This window comes from Ceratina calcarata, unplaced genomic scaffold, assembly GCF_001652005.2.
Source record: "Ceratina calcarata isolate Rehan_Ccalc_2016 unplaced genomic scaffold, ASM165200v1 scaffold471.2, whole genome shotgun sequence".
NCBI classification, from domain to species: domain Eukaryota; kingdom Metazoa; phylum Arthropoda; class Insecta; order Hymenoptera; family Apidae; genus Ceratina; species Ceratina calcarata.
In genome coordinates, this window is record NW_017171239.1 from 139,069 (window position 1) to 157,891 (window position 18,823).

Here is an 18,823-nt window from a genome sequence, read left to right on the forward strand (position 1 = left end):
CAAAGTTCACTCGAGAAGAGTTTTGAGACTCATGTTAAGTTCAAGCTCTGGCAGGTTTAGTGGTCGATGATTCAATTACTGTGACCGCATCGTTTACCAGTTTCGGTAGGACGTGAATCGACTGGGTCGAAGACAGGCGAACCACAATATCCGAATCCTAATTGGATTTTTCTGTTAAATTGAACATCGTGTACGTGCCACCTAAACAGTTAGGGTGATCCACTCTTTCCTTTGTTCACAGACACTTGAACCAAATTAATTAATTTAATAAAACTATAATTCGTCTATCAAGAAAATTATTGTTCACTTCACCTAGCATTACAGAAAGTGGGGCGTTTATTACATAAAGTGTAGTTATACGATTTTCAGAAACAGGTTGCTCATTTCTTCGTTTCCATTTAAAGAAACCTCGACCCTACAAATTTAACCTTCCGTATCCATAATCAGCGTCCTTTGTATACGCAGCGGGGTAGGTGCAACCATCGCCATGCGGACATTATTAACAACATCGTGGCGCAGTAAAAAAACACGGCAAGTGTTCGAGATCGATAACTCTGAGAAACTGTTCCTAAGGGGTAGGTAGCATCGATCCCGACGAGAGAAGCAGCACGCGAGGCTCGTGAAAGAATTTGCATCGGACCTCGTTCAGACTTTCTTCTCCCCTCAACTCCGCGTGACTCGCGCTCGTGACCAGAAACCTCGAAGGTAATCCTCTTCACTGGCCTTTATCGCGCCCAAAATACGACCAATAGTCGCGTTGTTATTCACGAACGAGCACCAATTTTCTTTTATCGTCTAAGAATGATTTTCACCGAGCCTGAATATTACAATTCTAAATCGACAAGCTTAGAGGCAGACGATGAGCCAAACTTTGTTCGAGCTATTAAAGATTAGCAATCATGTAGATGGATTTTAAAACTCATTGAGACTTTGAGTCTGGGCCGGATTTCTGTTTCGAGTTCGCTGCTCGCCAACTGGAAGGACGCGACGTTATTACGCGAAGAAAGGTCGGCTGTTCAATTAGTTTTCGTTCTCTCTTAAGTACTCGCGAAGAATTTAACCAGCAGCGTGCACGCAACTGAAATTGATGATCTTAGCAAGGACACTGCCCGGAGATATCGTTCGCGTGAGATCCTCCGCCATTACCGAGCAAATCGTCTATCGAGCAAATCGTTTCTCTCCGCTTTATACAGATCATTAGATCCTGGTGTCGCCTCCAGGATTGAGAACGTTCTTGGAAACAACGGCTCTCTTTTTCTCTCCGTCAACCATCGATTAGGTGGCGAGGTACACCGACATTTTGTATATCGTGGAAAACCAGGATACCAGCCGGGTTTCGCCAAATCGAACAAAAGTCGAACAACCGCGGAGAACAGGAAACGCACGCGAAGTGGGATCAATGTTTCCAGCGTATCCGTTCTTGCCGCTTTCCCATGAAACGGCGTACGTAGCTAATTATCTGGAAACGATGAAAAATGAAGAGAACTCGAAAGCGGGTCGATGCACTCGCTCGTCAGATGGGAATAGGAAGTATTGTGACAGATCCAGCAGGAAGGCAACGGTATCATTTCTGAGAAGACTGCAATTCGTTTCAAAAACAATCTTCAAACCGATCTATCTTTACCCCCAAAGCACGAGCTTGCAATTCACGTCAAGTGACAGTTCACATGAATTTTTCAAGAATTTTATCAAACCCTTGCCTTTCGGCTTTGGATGAACTCTGTCCTCTTGCAATATTTCTTACAATGCAATTCTTAACACTGTGCCGTGTAACTATTATCACCTTTGATTTAATATTACCTGAGGAACCAAGACAAAAAATAAAATATCCAATATAAAATCAATGGGTGTCATCTCATAACAGTGATAAGATAAATATGACTTCTTTTATGACAACTGAAACATAATAATACAATGATAATGACGAGTTAAACAGGGACCCTTCATGTCACCCTTTTTTTCATTGTCGTCACCCTTGAAGTAAGACGATGAAGAGAGATTCGTCGAAGTACCAGCGACTCATAAGAACAGTTTCTTAATTATGTATACGATGAGAAACCCTTGAAAACAATATAAATCGACTGTGGCCCCTAAATATACATTGAAAAAGACGATCTACCCTTTTATTACACCCCGTACGATCGTCACATCTCATGTCTGAGCGTAGCAATCATAAAAACGTGATGCAGCGCGAATAGACAGAGGGACAGGAAGATTGTTAGTATCGAGGCTGGATAATCGTTGGAATCGTCGATTCCGGAGCGTAGCCGGCATCCGACATCGACATCCGATTCGGGGATTAATCGATCCGGTCCGCGTAAAAGACAAAGAGAGCCGTTGGCGTCGGCGGTGGCGGCGGCGGCGGCGCGGGCGCGTCAGTCGGAAGGCGGAAGGGTGCCTCGGTCGTTGCGTGGGCGACGACGAGCGCTGGCATGGACAGATCGGTGGGCGTCCACGGGTTCGCCCAATTGGTCGATCGGCCTGGTAATGGTCGGTGGGCGTTTGGTAAGCGCAGATGCGCGGCATCCAGTGCGCACTTGGCTACCTTTAGACTTGTTCCATGCATCCTGAAGACTCCCCCTTCTCGCTCTAAGCCTCTCTCGTCCGCCTCCGTTCCCTCTCGTCCTCGCCTCACCCCGTTCGACGATCCCGCGCCGATCGTAATCGCACGAGCAAGCCCTCGTCGTCTTTGACTCTCTTTCTCTCTCTCTCTCTCTATCTCTTCAAGTTTGATAGCGTATTCATCGTCCTCTTCCCACGGCAGTCGACGTCCACCTCGCGTATCCCGGTTCGTCTTCGTCAGAATGCCGCCGTCACCGCGCGCCGCGGCGCCTTAAATCTTGATCTCACCTCGGCGGCGAACCGGAGAGGGTGGGGGTAAGGCTAGTCTGGGCGCGCTTCGAACCACCGAGCGGAAGGCAATCTGCTCGAATCCGGCGAACCGCGAGCAGGTTATCCCGTGTTACTCGTGTTACATTGTCCCTCTTCTTCTTCTTCTTATTCTTCTTCTTCTTCTCCTTCTTCTATTCCTCCAACTACGCGCACCTCGGCTATTCGCAGCCAGCCCGATGGTCGCCGGACGTAAGTGGTGTTTCCACCGGACCGTCTTGAGAAGATACTTCAACGAGAGTCACGTGTGACGTCGTCGATTTCTGTATACACTGGCACCTCGATAGGAGGAAGGCTTCGAAGACGTCAAGAAGAATCAAGAATCGAAGATCACCACCAGACGAAAATAAGTATCGATGGCACCGAGAGGGTGTTACCGCTGAGACTCGGGTCGAGGACCAAAACCGCGAAGAGACAAACGGAGGAACTGTCGGGTGTTGAAAAAAATCTGCACGTCAGTGAGGACGAACGCGAGGTAGCCGGTGACACCGCGAGGCGTAGGAGAAGGTGGGGGTAAGGCTAGTCTTTGGCGCGCTTCGAAGGCCCGAACGGAAGGCAATCCGCTCGAATCCGGCGGACCGCGAGCAGGTTATCCCGTAGCCGCCTGTACCATCGTTGCCCGTTATTGGAGAAGGGAGCGAAAGGAGGAAGAGAGAGAGGCGACGGTGAAGCCGAGAGAAAGAGGCTGAAATCGGAGCGAAAGACGAAACGCGGAGGCGAAAAAGAGAGAGAGCGATCACGGAGAGAGGGAGGGAAGGCAGAGAAGGGCACACACGTCTGTAGGTAGTCACGAGCTTCGACGAAGCGCCTGCGCTCGCGAGCACTTCTCGTCGTTACCTCCTCGCATCGAGTACGCTCGTCCACGTAGACGCGACAGCCGACGTGAAAGCTCGCGCCGCGATGAATCGCGTTCGCCGACGGACCGTCGGACAGGATGTCATTCTGCATCGTTAAACCGACCTGGAGCAGGAACGTGGCGTCGATTGCGCTCGCGCGCTCCTGCGCCAGCGCGATACATCCACCGATCGTGATTGTGACACCGTGCGTGCCTGACGAGTGCGTTACATCGATTCATTTCATCCGTTTTCGTTATCACTGTGAAACTTCCGAGGAACTATAACCGAACGCTCTCACCCGCGTTCTCTTCCTCTCGCGGAAGACTTCCCGCTGACTCGTTACTGCATCGTTCCTGCCTCGAAATCATCCGACGCTCCCGGTAAGACACTAACGTTTGCCGAGTTTCAAATTGCTACTGAATTCCGTAGTTTCTGGACATCGCCCGCTGTTCGGTAAGACGATAACTACCTACTAAAACCGCCGCCAAGACAGAACTGAACTCTGCGGGTCCCGCTATAAAAATGTCGCAAACTTGTCGAGTCGCAACCAAAATTGCTTCGACCTCTCGCTCATAGCTTCTCGGCGAACCGTCTTTTCCATCCCCGAGCGAGAAGAGGGTGGAAGGTAACTCGTGGGTGAAGACCGTTTGGGTCCGTCGGGCACGAAAGCAGGAAAAGATACGAATCTGAGACAGGGAGGACGGTTTAGCCACAGAAGTGGAGGCAGAGGGGGAGGAGGAGGAGGAGGCGCTGGTGCCCGGTGCGTGGAGGGGCTGGAGGTGATCGTCTGGTGATGATGATCGGTGGCGGCGTCGCGACCCCTCCTGGTACTGCCAAGTCGGCGGCTGCGATCGACAGCGAAATGGTGCAGGTCGATGGCATTGGCAGTGGTAGTGTCAGTGGCAGTGCTAGTGGTAGTGGTAGCCCCGCGACAGGCGCGACTACTACGCGTTTGACGAACAACGCTGCCAATAACAACAATAACGGGGACGTTGCCAATAACAATAACAACAACAATAACAACAACAATAATGCCGATGGTCACCCGGTGGTGAACTCCGGCGGCGGTACCGCAACGGCGACGGAGAAGTTCTGCTGTCACGAAGAAGAGCCACCGGTCAGCACGGGAGTCGCGCGGCCTTGGGAACCACCCTCGCCGACCTTCTCGCAGACGAGGTCGCATCTGCTTCAGGTCCATCCGCCGCATCATCATCAGCATCCAGCTGCGCACCATCATCAACAGATGACCGTCCCGCCAGTCTCTTTGATCGACGGTCAGTTTGACGTCTATGCTTCTCCTTATTCTCACCCCTTAACACGGTCGAACCCCGGTAAATTCGCTTCTCGGCGTAGTTTTCGTTAGCTTCTAATTAATCAATCTTCTAAATAGGTGGCGGAATAAAGAGAGCTCGGGATGAATGATGTAAATGTCACGAGAATAGCGTGACAGTCGGATTTCGCAACCCTTGATTGATCACTTTTAACTGATTTTTCATAATTGCATTTATAGAAACGGAATCCTATCTCATTTTCCTTAACGAGAAAATTGTTCATCAAACGTCGTGACGTAAATCAGAGAACGACTAGTTTTTATCAATTTTTAAGGACACTGGTTCGAGTAAAGGATTTCTTGTTCGAAGCAGCACGAGCATACTCGACGACACTAATAAGGATGTCATAACAAGTCTATTAAATACCTACTGACACCTGCTTCTTTGAATAGTTAAAAACATTCTCACCGTGATATCGCTGTCAAAAGTTCTTGTCACATCACTTTTGTTCAAATTCTAAAATAATTAATTCAATTTAAGTCAATTCCGAGAACGATGACAATTTTAATTACGAGATTCCATAAAGACTGTTCTCGCATCCCGACTCGATAAGCGATACTTCGTTTTGCTTCACTGACAGTGAAAATCAGACGAAGCCAGTTAATTCGCCGCGTCGTCTAATTAATCGACGTTCAAGTAAATTGCCTCGCTTAATCAACTCATCTGAAACACTTGAATACACCGCGTATTTCGTGATAATCGCAATGGTTCGAGGTAATCGATGAAACATCCGCGTTACGGTTCGTTTCGTCCCGGCTGAAAATCTTCCATGGGACCGGAGCGAACGAACCAAGACGGACCTCGGCCGTCGCCGTCGCTTTTGCCTTTGTACACGTGGAACAAAATCGCGACAATTAAATTTAATTGGACAAACGGTGTGTCGCCGATGTTCCACGTCCCGATCAGAAAATCGTTCAGCTTTTTGCCTGGCTAACTGCTACCTTCTACATTGTAAAGTGTCGCTCGTTTCGGTGACGGGAGCTGTTCGCAAAAACCGGTAGAACCGATCGCGCTTTGTCGATTGTTCCTCGATTATAAAAAGTGTTTGCATTTTTTTACGCGGTAGATCATTCGTTATTTTCAATCCACAGTTCAATTATATGGCCACTTGAACTTGATTTAATGCGTCAGGGCGATCCAAGGATTCATTCGATTATTTATTTGATAAAGAATGTAACAATGTTTCTGCAGTTTTCTCGTGCGTGAGTAACGAGGGACGAGAACCCTCCATTTACTTGGACTTGATTAAATAACGTGCGATAGAACTTAATTCGGCTTATCTTCCCCTAATTGTTTATTTCACGAAGAAAGGCTTTGCTCGTTAACAGCTTGAGAAAAAAGGGGGCATCGAGTAAATCGGGTTAAACGAGCGTAACAACGTCGTTTCATGGTAGCTCCAGGTGTCGAAATCAGGGCCCGGGGCAGGCAGACGGTTCCTTAAGGGATGATACGATCTTCCCTACCATCCGCGATCGTATCTACCTGCGGGACTCAAGAGGCTAAACGTGCGAGAAATCGCGAAGCTCGGGCCAGTTAAGAAACCGAAATTATCGCCGATACCGCGATCAATATTCACACGCGTGTCACGCGCGCCGATTAAGTATTCAGGAACGAAATCACCGGAGCTGTACGCTGGAAACGGACGGCAAACATTTTTCTACGGTGGATAAAACTTCTGAACGTTATTTATCGACGTGACAACTAAATGATCGAACCGCGGCCGACGGTGGACGCAAATTACCGGCGATGGAGAGTCGTACGCTCGATATATTTCCATAATGCAGAATCGAACGTGCGTACTCGGCGGGACGAGAACGGGTGCGCGATAAACGACGGGACTATCGTTTTCACGTCGCGCCGTAAGAATTTCTTCGAGGGTATACAACTCTATTTTATCAGACCGTAATCATCGACGCAGGATGAACTCGTTCACGGCTAGGCGATGTTTATGCAAAAGCGTGATTTCATAAACGCAATTACATCGGGCCTAAACAGGAATTCCTTCTGCTCTTCGAGTATTACGTACGCGCTCGCCGGTTTTTCGCGCACCTTGCATCTCCTCGCGTGCTAAATGTTCTTACGAATGTACGATGATTCGCGGTCTAGCAATAACGCTAACGCCCACGGTGAGCGTATAATAATCTCTCGACGACTCGAGCGAGGGAAGACAGAAAGCGACGGTGCGAACGGCGAAACGCTGCGCCCGCGCCGCGTCTCGCTATAAGAATTCGCTGATAAGCAGAGTGTCCGGGACGCTGCCAACTACTGGATATATATTCGACATATTCTGGGATCCTTTCCGTGGTTTACACTTGCCAGATGAAACGATGCACGGCTACCAGCCATACTCGTCCAGAACCGGTTTCGATCCATTGCCAACAGTAGATCTTTTCGCGAAAGAGGCCCTCGTTGAACCTTCAATATCCGTTGACGAATTGGTAACGCTCCTCGGCTTCTGTACCTCATCTCGGTACCGGTAAACGACCAACAACTTCTGTCTCCCCTTCTACGATTTCCAATTATATCAATCGAGAAATGAACTGGAGATATGTTCTCCGATTTTAGAGATACGATCGACTGAATGTTTTGCATATCATTAACAAAGAGACTTTTTTTAGACAGATATTCTTCTTCTTTATAGCGAAATTCATTCATCTATAAAATTCCTTGGAAATGTGAAATCTATTAATGTAGAGAAGAACTATGATGCGGCTTCGCTGCATTAATTAGCGTACATAAAATTCAACATAGAATAGAAATCATGAACATTAGACACAGAAACTAAGTCGCCAGGTCACGGAACTTGAAAGACAATGAGGATTTTGCAAATATACCGTCTCACCCTCTTAGTAGATGATTGAGGTGAAATCCTGAAATTGATTTTTAAGTATTTGTATGGGTAATCGACGTGAAAACGAAAATAAACCCCAGATCTCGTTTTCTGTGAGATGTACTTTCAAGCATGTTAAAACTAGATACTAGAAGCGTCAGATAATTGATTTGACACTTTAGTAGAATTCCTGATCTGACTTTAATATGAAACAAAAGGACGAATGGCTAGGTCGGATCGGTTTATCCGACAGATTTTACTGCCACACCCAGCAGGTATTTCGAGGTAGCAGGTATAGCTCGTGGTCGCGGGTTCCCCGGTAGTTGGCAGGTATCTTCATCTGTCCGGTGTCGGCCACTTTGTTTCCCTTCAGCGGTCCCTGTCTCCAACACGGTCACTACACTCCTATCTATCCGCTATTGCACCGTAACGAACGATCGTTGTCGTTCCCAACGTCGCCCGCTAATTAGAAATCTCCCAACAGCTTAGCGAACGAGACAAGCTTGCCAGATCATGGGAGACGCCTAAATATTAGATTGGTGCATGTAAAACCTTCCTCGAAGCATACATAGAATTTCTACAGAATATCAACGTTTGATTCAGATAATTGTCTATCTTTATATGGCTTTAAATGATTTCATTATCCTAGATATATTGAGGGGATAGGACGATAATTAGAAGCTCGAGTTCGACGTCTCTGAGTTGAAACACTCTAAGCCTCGATTTTTGATAATCAAATTCTTCCCACTCATTTTTATATTTAATAAAATCGCAGTGTCTTCGCCTAATGTCGTTATTCTGGTTTGACTTGATTTTTTATTATGTTTGATATGCACCATACTTTGCATTAACCGTTTTAGCCTGATTAAAAGGATGGCCAATATTTAATCGACGCTTACGCGCAGCTAATTGGATCTCGTGTCCGTTGCCTTTAGTCCGTCGTACGATTTATCCCTCATGGTTGCCAGTGGATAACCCTAAGTATCTGGCTCCTATCCGACAGAATTTATGGCCACACCCGTTCGCTCCGAGACAGGTACCAGTCACCGGTTTGCTCGGTTTCGTGGATTTTCGGACAGGACGACATCGCCCCTCGAAATGTAATCGTCGAACCCGAGTCCGTTCGGAGGATCGAGAAATCGATTACGCGCGCACCAACCATCTTCGCGTTTATCGTCCGGGAGGATCTGGACTCGTAGCCAGGGAACGATGTGCCGGAGGACGATTTTCCTTCATACCGAAGGCAGCGCGAGACGTTTCGCATTTTTGTTACGATTATCTATCGCGTCGCGCGCGGAACGATCGGTTCTTCCCGCGCGGGACGATTTCGTGTAACGCGCGTAAAGAATATACATAGGATGAGAACTCGTTCAGAACAGAACCGGTTCTTAGCGAGCGTCGATGCAACGGCGCGACGACGACGACGCGAAATCTCTTCTCTGTTGCATCTGGTGCTACTTTCGTTTTCACGGCAATCCCAACCGATATTGGTTCGACACGAAACGAGCGCGGATCGCGCGTCCCGCGTCCGCGAGCTGCGTAGGTTTACTTCGAAACGAGATGCCTTCACACCCGTCGCACCGCGTACGCCTCGGCAAACTGCCTCGCTTATACCGTCCTTCCTTTCGGTACCAAATTGCTCGCGACACGTAATTTTCGTAAGAAACCTCATTGCTCGGCTTCCGACGACCATAAATTTCGTTTTATTTGCGAAGTTCGAACTGCACCGTAAATAATTAAAAAAGACGAATTTTCTAATAATTGTAAACGCACAGGACGCGAAAGAGCACACGTTCGTAGGTAAACAGTGAATAGAAATAATGATCGAATATTTTCAGAAATAATTTCGCACGACTCGACGAACATGTTCATTAAAATCACGCGTAGCAATAATCAAGTTTGCAATAAGTTGATAAAAAATAAAGTTAAGTTTGATCGTTGTGCGACGTTCCGTATTAAGTAACTACGGTAATAAGAACAGCGAGTGATAATAATGCTAGTTAATTCGTCGAGGTGGAGTCTTCCCTCGAGGTATCTGGAAATCCGTGTTAAAATTCCGCCGGACCGTCGATTGGCCGGGGCCCGTAAAGGACTAATTAATTAAACGGGCTCTATGTAAACGAGCGTACGCGCGCGCTCGTAACCAGTCGAAACAACGAGTTACAAATGAGGTTGGTGGACAGGGGGAACCCCGGCCTCTATCTACCTGCGGAATTTAATTTCCCGGTTTCACGATTCTCGTCCGGTCCGGTCGCCGATGATCCTGACGAGCCACGGGCCGGCGACGACGACGTCGCGTTCTCGTTGCCTCGAAACGGTTCTTTAATATCGTCGTTCGATCATAAATTATCGTCGACGCCGGTTCTGTATACGAGAGCATCGTTAAGATTATCCGGTCGTAAAATCACGGCGCCCGTACGCGCGGGCTCGATGCTAATTACAATTATTCGTCCGAGCCGTGATTCCTCGCGGAAATTAATTCGAGGGAAACGCGTAAAACCGCGTCGATACACGATCGCGTGATTATTCCTTGCGCAATTACCGATTCGTTATGAAAGGATCTTTGTGGTCCCAGACAAAAAACGAGAGCGTTTCGTGGACGCGAATCGTCGAGCCAACATCTTTCCCTGATCGCGACCACTCCTCTCCTCTTCGTCTCGCTTCACCTCGCCTCGTTCTGGTCACTCCCCTATCTCCACCGCCTCTTTCCCCCCCAATCTCTCATTCGCTTCCCCTCGCCCATCTCGCCTACCGTTGACCCATCCACCCATCGCGACCAGCCCTCTCGGTCGAGAGATACGATCTGCGTCCGAGGTTTAAAGTAAAGGCTCGAAAAATGGATCGGTCTCAATACCCGGGGCCCGCGTTCGATCGTAAATCGTCGCCGTGGCGCGCGAGAGTGGCACGAAACGGAACGACGAGATTAGCCGGCTATAAAACCACGAGGAAGTCCGCGAACCACCGGTCCGAGCGTGTCCTTCGAGGAATTACGAGGGTCTTCGCACCTCCGGGTGATTAATCGGCGCGATTTGAAACCGGGCGCCACGCCGCAACCGAGGAACGAGAGATCCAATCGACGAGATCTCGCCAGAAAACGACGCCTCGAGTAATTTAAATTAATTTGCGCGATTACGCCCTCAGCAGCAGCGGACTGCTCCGCGCGAGGATCCACGCGGCGCTCATTTAACGCCCGGTCCCCTCGTTATTAATGAAATCCAGCGAATCCTTATCGGTTCCGTTATCAGCCGATTTTCGCCAAGAAAAATTGCCCGCCGACTCAACCTCCAATCGAGTCTCCTGCTTTTACGAGAGGATCTTATTTCGATCGTGACAGAGAGAAACTGACAAGTGGCGACCATTACGAGCTTTCCTTCGGACAATAAATCGTACCGTTTGCTCGTATCGTTAGAAATGGAGATGAAACTCCTCGATACTAATTAATAGTTTCAGGTATAAAACCCGAAGCATTATTTATTCACACATGTCTCACTTCAGTCTTTCAACGCTACCTCCATAGGGGATTGGATGAGCAATGATTTAGAATCCTTAAACCTTATCAATCAGATACTCAGAATCGTAAACCGAGCTCGGCGATGCGCCAATACCTTTTGTGGCGTCACCGTGACTATTATCCGGGAACGAGGTCCGGCTCTTCGAAGACTTTTAGCGTTATTGTCGATCTTGTTAGTCAGCTGCTCTCACTGATGCGGCAGTGTAATAAAACGCGGTTGCGCCGCTGTGCTTTTCAGGCGTGAGCTTGCAAAACTGTACCGCGGGACCATTCGCCAGCGGTAACGGCGGCGGGGCCAGCCGGCAACGATTGCTCGAGCTGTCCCATGGATTAGGGGCCTTGAGGCACTACAACGACCTGGCCAATCATGTGCTCTCGCTGAATCAACAGGGCGCGGTTGTCACCAAATTATTAGGTGAGTTTCCCATACCGTGAATAAGTGATTTGATGATCCTGCGAAAGGCTTACGATTGGAAATGAGCGTACAAATTACGAAAAGGTTCAAACAACATTTCGTGTAAAATGTAGACATCGTAAAATCGAGCGTATCAAATTTTATAATAGAAGTCAACTTACTTGGTTTATATCAATAACCAATTTATAAAACAATGCATAAGATTTTGTGAAATTTACTGTTAGCTCTGCGAAGAAGGGACACCGTGTAACCGTTTTTTTAGTCTCGGATTCGTTTATGGTCACTTGTAGCAGAAGTAAGATCCAAGGCGCCTTACCTTCAAACGAACATAGTCATTACTGTTGACATCTGCTTGGAAATTTCCTATCTTTCGCCTTTCTTTACTCAGTCCAAGGCTCTGGTTAAGTTTATTACGGCTATAGTCAGTTTTTTGGGAATTACCAGACCCACGCTGCGACGCACAAACATTTACTGCTGTTAATATGTACTTCTAATCATGAAAATAGATACATCAAATTTAACGTGAAACATTATCTATCATCTAACACTTTTGTAAAATTTGCTTTTTTAAATGAAGTAAATGCTTTTTTTTATGAAGAAAGTTCGTCGAGGACCATTCCGGTTTTGAATTCAATTATAAGGAATGGTATAACTGAGAACATAAACGTCACAATGTAAGTTACTTTTTGACCAAGCTGTGACTTGCATTGCTTCTTTGAACTACGAATAGTAATTCAAAAGAAACGTGAAGTCCTAACTCATTCCCCATGCAAACTGATAGCAGCACAATGTAGACACGTTAACAAAACAGCTGTGCCGTTTCCGGAACCTGTCCATCTTAAAAAGTGGCTTGCACCACTACTACTTTCAGCCCTTCGAGTATTGCTTGATATGTAATCGGTTTAAGGTTCGCGTAATAGAATTGAAATAGATCGCGAACTCCCGTTCAGGTGTCATCCTCGAGATAAACGTCCGCGCGTGCGTTGCGTGCATGCGTGTATCGATGCGTGACGCGGCGATTCTCGAAGCCCTCGCGATAAAATCCGAAGAACTGTGCCCGTAGGCGACGACACGCGCAGGAAATCTTTCTCCTTCTTCCTTTTAAGCACAGCGATCATCCGGCCGAAGCGAAAATCTAGGTACCAGTCGCTAACGCGAAATTAGTTATCGTGTCGCGCGCGTGTTCGAATAAGTGACACGGGAGAAAAAATCGACGCTGAGAAGAGTGGAGTAGCGTACAAGATTCACCAGCTATCGTTATCGTGCCTATTATTTCGCTGGATCGTTACTTCTTGCTAATTGCGCTCGATCTAACAAGTACGGGGATACCGTTCTAATCGCGACTAATGATCTCCTGATGCGGAAGCGTTCCATTGAAATTTCTGTGATACCTATAAATATTCCGAACAAGAAATTATAGCGAACAGTTCATTAAGAGAAATGAATAAACTAGGAACAGGTTTGCAGTTCTCCCTAACAATTTCAATCAATTTCATTATTAATTTCATCGATATTATCAAAGGCGCTTATTATTACTATTTGGCTGTTGCCAAATTTTAAATCTTGCTATATCGGGTCAATTTATGTTTCTGATTTGTGAAGGCCCTCTGACAAGTCCAATCAATTCAATTATAATTTCATCCGTATCTTATTATCAAACTCCACGCTATATCGATACTGTAATCGCAAAAAAGAGGTACTCGACTGCAGTACTACCCCTTTTTCTCGGTTTTAATACTTAATCAGCAGTCGCTTCGAATTGATCGCTGCCCCAGGCTTTCCTGGGCACGGAGAATAAAAACGGAGAATCTCGGTACGTATCGCCGTAACGAGCGTCACGAAAAAACGGTGGCTACTTCGTTAACCGACCGAGATTAGCTCGTAACAGCTGTTTCTTTCCCGTGTAAAATCCTTACGAATAATTTGTCAGTCATCGATGCGCTTCTCTGTGTTTTCCGTCCGTGGAATCCTCGCAAGGAATTTCGGAAACAGGCGCGACATTTCGCCGCGTTGAGAATTCATGCGATCCTAGGAAACGTAAGTTCTGTCACCAAGTTTTAGCGTAGTTTACTGATCTTTTTACAGAAGAATCAATAATGTCAAATCACAGTTTGAAACATGTGAAGTAGATGTTACTATTTATATGAACGTGAGTAAAACTGATCTAGTTTTAACACTGGAAAGAAGTTATACCTTGGTTTTTATAGAAAAGGTGAGAATGAGTAATAATTACAGCAAATAGAGGCTACCTCTCCTATTATGAGAATAGACATAAGGGAATAGACCGAGCTTCCGATGTATTTTTATCGAGAGTGAAAAATAGAGTTTCTCTCTCTCAGACGTGTCGACAGAAAGAAAGAAACTTTCCCATTCATTTGTTTCCTTTAATCGCCTGGTGTGAACTGCAGTCTCCTACGTGGGCCCTCGGTCTATTCTCATATATCTATGATCGTGAATAGGATTGACACAATCTAGTGTCAATACTGGAAGTCGCCTTCGACACGGAGGTGACAAACAGGTGCGAAACGATTCACGGCAAATCTGGATTTAACGTCGAATAACAATCGGGCTACGGAGAACCGAGGACTGTTTCCCGCGAAGATGAAGAGGAGGAACGCAGAGCGGTGCAATAAAAATGAAGCGAGCCACCGAGCTTCGGTGGAACGCTGATTTCTCTCTTTCTCGCCTCGGCTGCTACCTTGGTCCTCGTTAACTTTACGAGCCGCTCGTAAAAATACCGTTCTGGACCTGCTCTCTCGGCGCGTCGGTAATGTCTTCATCTCCACTGGATACGGACTCCTTAGCCGTCCTCCGGTTGAATATAATGTACTTTAATCGACCGGTCAATTACTTAACAGCTGCGAACAATTAATCCCTTGGATTTGCCTATACTCGAATCGCCGATTCCTTCACCGAGACTCACGATCTCCTCTCATGAAATCGTCGAAGTAAGAAGTATAATAAAGTTCCATTTAAAGGGAATATTCGAATAAATGGAAATAAAACAAAATTATGCAAAATGAACGTTAAACAAAAATGACATTATTCATTATTTGACATAAACTTCATTTATTGAATTGCATTGGAAACAGTAATAAATTCTTAAGGAATTTACAAGACAGCAGATGCAATAATTAATTCAGTTGTTATTAAATTTAAACGACAGGCTTAATCATTGCCACATATCAGGAAAAACAATTGAAAGAAACTATGGATTTATGCATTGTATCAAGTGAACTCGACACGGTTGTGGTCGCAGAACAGTGGCAGCCATTACTCGGGAGCAACCCTCGGCGAGGGAACCGTTAAGCAAAGAGAGATCGCGGGTTCGTGCGGTTTTTTTTATTAATCTCGAAAATTTTGTACACGTAGCTACGTGAACCGCGCTTGAACATGGACCAGAGCGATGTGCACGCGAAACAAAGCAAAGAGGCAGAGAAAAGAATGGGAGATGAGAAACATTGAACGGAGAGAGAGGATCGGAATTTCGCTCGAGGCATGGATGCCTATTAGGCGGGTACATCGTTTATATCCAGGCACGCAGTTCACCCGTGGGAGCGCACGCGATACCCTGCCGACTTTAGCCGTCATTATTGTTATTAATAATAAGACGTAACCACCGATAATTGCTCAGATCTGCCCGCGCCTTTCCATTATTCTACCATTTCCGCCTTGTGAGATACGAGAACTCGGCGAACACCTCGGCTCGTTGCGAAACGGCCACCGATCCGTGCCTCGAAACGATGACAAACTTTTGATTGATAAACGAATATCACACCTTCCTTCATTCATTATAAAATAACAAGTTGAATTGTTTATGTTGGTCAACATAAGTCTAATCACAAAGGGAGCATGAAGCAAATACATATAAAGTACGGAGTTATAAATATACCTACAGAAATGTATTAGTGGATAGCCATAGTTGGAAACATTTGATCACGAGTTATCGTGTTTCGTTGCGAGTGTACATTTAGAAATTGCAACTACGTTGCCCGACGATATACGAGCAAGTTCATTTCAATACATAGAAACAGGATTTTTAAACTTGTGTACTCTGGCAGCCGCGCGCGGCCAATTTGTTCGTCTTTATACTTACGCGGGATCACGTAACACCTGTTTTTCTTCGACGCGTAATTTGTCAGCTTTACCCTATCCATTGTTACTCGAGGCTAGCTTTCCTCGCGCATTTAAAAATCGATCAGCCTTTCCCGAGGAATAGCTACCCACGCAAGTAGTAAAAACGATGATAACAATCCAAGTCTGAATGTGTACATCACAGGAACATGCTACAATAAACAATTTATCCGATGTCAATTAAGAATTTATTATACTAATAAATGCAGAAATGCTGAAAGGAGCAGAGATTGATAAGATATTTTATAAAAACATATTCGATATCTGAGACGCTTTATGTTAATTCCAGACTAATAAAACTTTGTTTTAGTACTGTGCATTAAATAATTTTCTTAAACTTAATCATCTTCTTGCTTTACTCGCACTTAAGTCGTTTGGTATATCTTGAGAAGTATCAATCGTTCCAACTTCTACATTAGAGCTTTCAGCTTATCACCTATTTCACCTGATTTTAATAAGTTATCAAACACAAATGTGCGATTCATACGAATCGTAGTTAGATTTAAGCTGTAAGCCTTGACAAGTGAACAGATATGATATAAACGATCCCATCCATCCAACCTAATCATCTCCCTATCACCATTAAATTTTGTACAATCGCAACCATTCACCTTCAAACTCTTCCATGTATGCATCAAGTTGAGATCACATTGACAGGTAGATTAACAAAAATACCGAAATACAGATTTTAAATCTCAGATATTGACTTTTAAGTCACTATATGTCTCAAAGAGAGAGTCGGAGGTATTCAGTTTTCAATTAGCTCGCCGGCGCCGATTAGCTAATCTTGAACGGGTTCGGGGGCAGTCTACACGCGTATTGCTTCTAGCATGCTCTCGCATGACTCTCGGCCGACTCGATCAGCGAGCTGAGAGAAACGCGGCAGCAGCAGCAGCAGCAACGGCAGCACGCATGGTAGCCTGAAACATGTCTCGGAAACGTTACACGGGCGTCTATTCACCGATCGGCTCATATTAGATATCTCTGATTATCGCAGGCTATCGCATACCGGTATCGTTTCACGCGCTAAGCTTCTAATGACTGCCTCGTGGATCCGCCCAGACACGATACCATTGGTATCCGATGTCGGGAGAGCCTGCTGCTGCTGCTCAGCCGAGATTTCAACGAGGGATGAGCTTCCCGTTCTCTATGCACCTAACTCGTCGCGTTCTCCACTCCACGTTAACTCGAACATAAATAATTCCAATCCTTCTTAACTGTTGTGAGATTAAAATAATGAAATCGTTTTTTCTGAAAGTGTGTAACGTAGAGCTGATCTGTTTCATAAAAGAGAAAAAGCCGTAATAACAACGGACGACATTTTGCTGTCACAATAATGCGAGGGTATACGCAGCTGAAATGATTAAGCGGATGATAATAGAAATAGAATATAAGTTCAACTACGCTTATTACAGCTACAACTCGTTTTTACTGATATCTATAACTGAATTTATTAATTGAAATGATTCTTCTATGTGTTATACCATATCTACAGTAATACATGGAAAAAATCTAATGAATCGCATTTGGTGATATTATATCTAGAGTAATTCATGGAAAAAATGTAACGAATCGCATTTGATCCATTTACATATGATCTAGTACGTGCATTTAGTCAATTTATGACGCCATTATGCAGCGGCGTTCTGACGTTCGCGTGATTTTTCGATATTATCCCGATTCGCGAATAATTTTATTCAAGGTTTTAAATGAATGAAAGATAACGCGTCCTTGAACCCTGTGTACAAAATTACGTTGCAGGCACGCTACGACCGCCGGGTTTGATCGGTGGCAGCAAGCCAAAAGTGGCGACGCCAGCCGTCGTCGCGAAGATCGAGCAATACAAGAGGGAGAATCCGACGATCTTCGCCTGGGAAATCAGGGAAAGACTCATTTCCGAAGGTAAGCGAACTTGCTCGTTTTTCATTTAACATCTCGAATGATTAAGCTGTAAGAAACTCGTTGCCAATGATGATTGAAAATTCTGTACGTATTTCACAAGAACGTTAATAAGCTGTATAATTGCTGGTAACCAGTTAGTTAACTTTAACAATACGCGTGCTTCGTGAAAATCCCTCGTAGCTAATACCCGCTAGTTATGCGTCCACGAGCAAACATGTAATTTATTGCGTAGTGGAATCAAGGAGGATCCACGGCCTTGCGCACCGACACACTTTATTCTTTTCAAACGCGAGCTTCGAGACGGCCTGCTCCGAGCCTTGGATTCTCTCCTCCGACTATTAATTAACTAAACCGAACGTCCTTTTGTTGCCCGCGGAAGCTTTCGCCTTTCAACCGTATCGTACGTCGTTCATGGCCGATTTACATGAAAATCGATAACGCTGTGTGAAACAGAAAGGACCGGATGCGAATTGTGTGTCCAAGGAAGGCGCGTCGAATGAAAACTGTATGAAATCTATTTTTAAGATTTCAATCGAGTGTAAGAGCACAGTTCTTTCCTTCGACTCTGACTCAGTTGCTAAGATGAAATACTTAGGTAACAACTATTTAACTGTCATTATGTGAGTGATTGTATATTGACATTATAAGTACAGTCACAAGCTAATGACTATATTGTAATATTAAAAGTCGGCTCTCTTTGTAGCTAATTAATTTAAGGATGTATTGGCTATACAGTCAATCCCAAAAGTTCATGTACCTTAGAAAAACGCATTTCCTATAATTAAAAAGAAATCAGACGTCGGAAGAACAATGCTAATAATAAATAGCTACGTGCTGAAAAGTATAGAAGGAAATATCCAATTAATTATTGGCGAAAATTTTTTTATACAGAAGTTGTAGGCACTGATAGCCTCTACAAAGAAAGATTCTATGCATTTTTCTTCTAATTTTGATATTTAACGAGTTACGTATGAT

General features: G+C 45.4%; 1 protein-coding gene across 5 annotated transcripts in view; it reads left to right on the forward strand.

The window, feature by feature from the left end:
- The first annotated feature begins 2,960 nt into the window (after positions 1–2,960).
- Eyg (eyegone) overlaps positions 2,961–18,823 on the forward strand; it is a 20,128-nt gene continuing 4,265 nt past the window's right edge. For 3 of the 5 annotated variants that reach the window (XR_003389506.1, XM_026815600.1, XM_026815601.1), the window contains exons 1-3: positions 2,966–4,999; positions 11,636–11,812; positions 17,708–17,848. Coding sequence is in view for 4 of the 5 variants with exons in the window: in XM_026815600.1 (XP_026671401.1) it covers positions 4,519–4,999; positions 11,636–11,812; positions 17,708–17,848 (799 nt within the window). In the remaining variant the exon portion in view is untranslated. Of the gene's footprint in view, positions 5,000–11,635; positions 11,813–17,707; positions 17,849–18,823 lie in introns of all 5 variants that reach the window. The other 2 variants (XM_026815603.1, XM_026815602.1) reach the window with 2 other exon arrangements.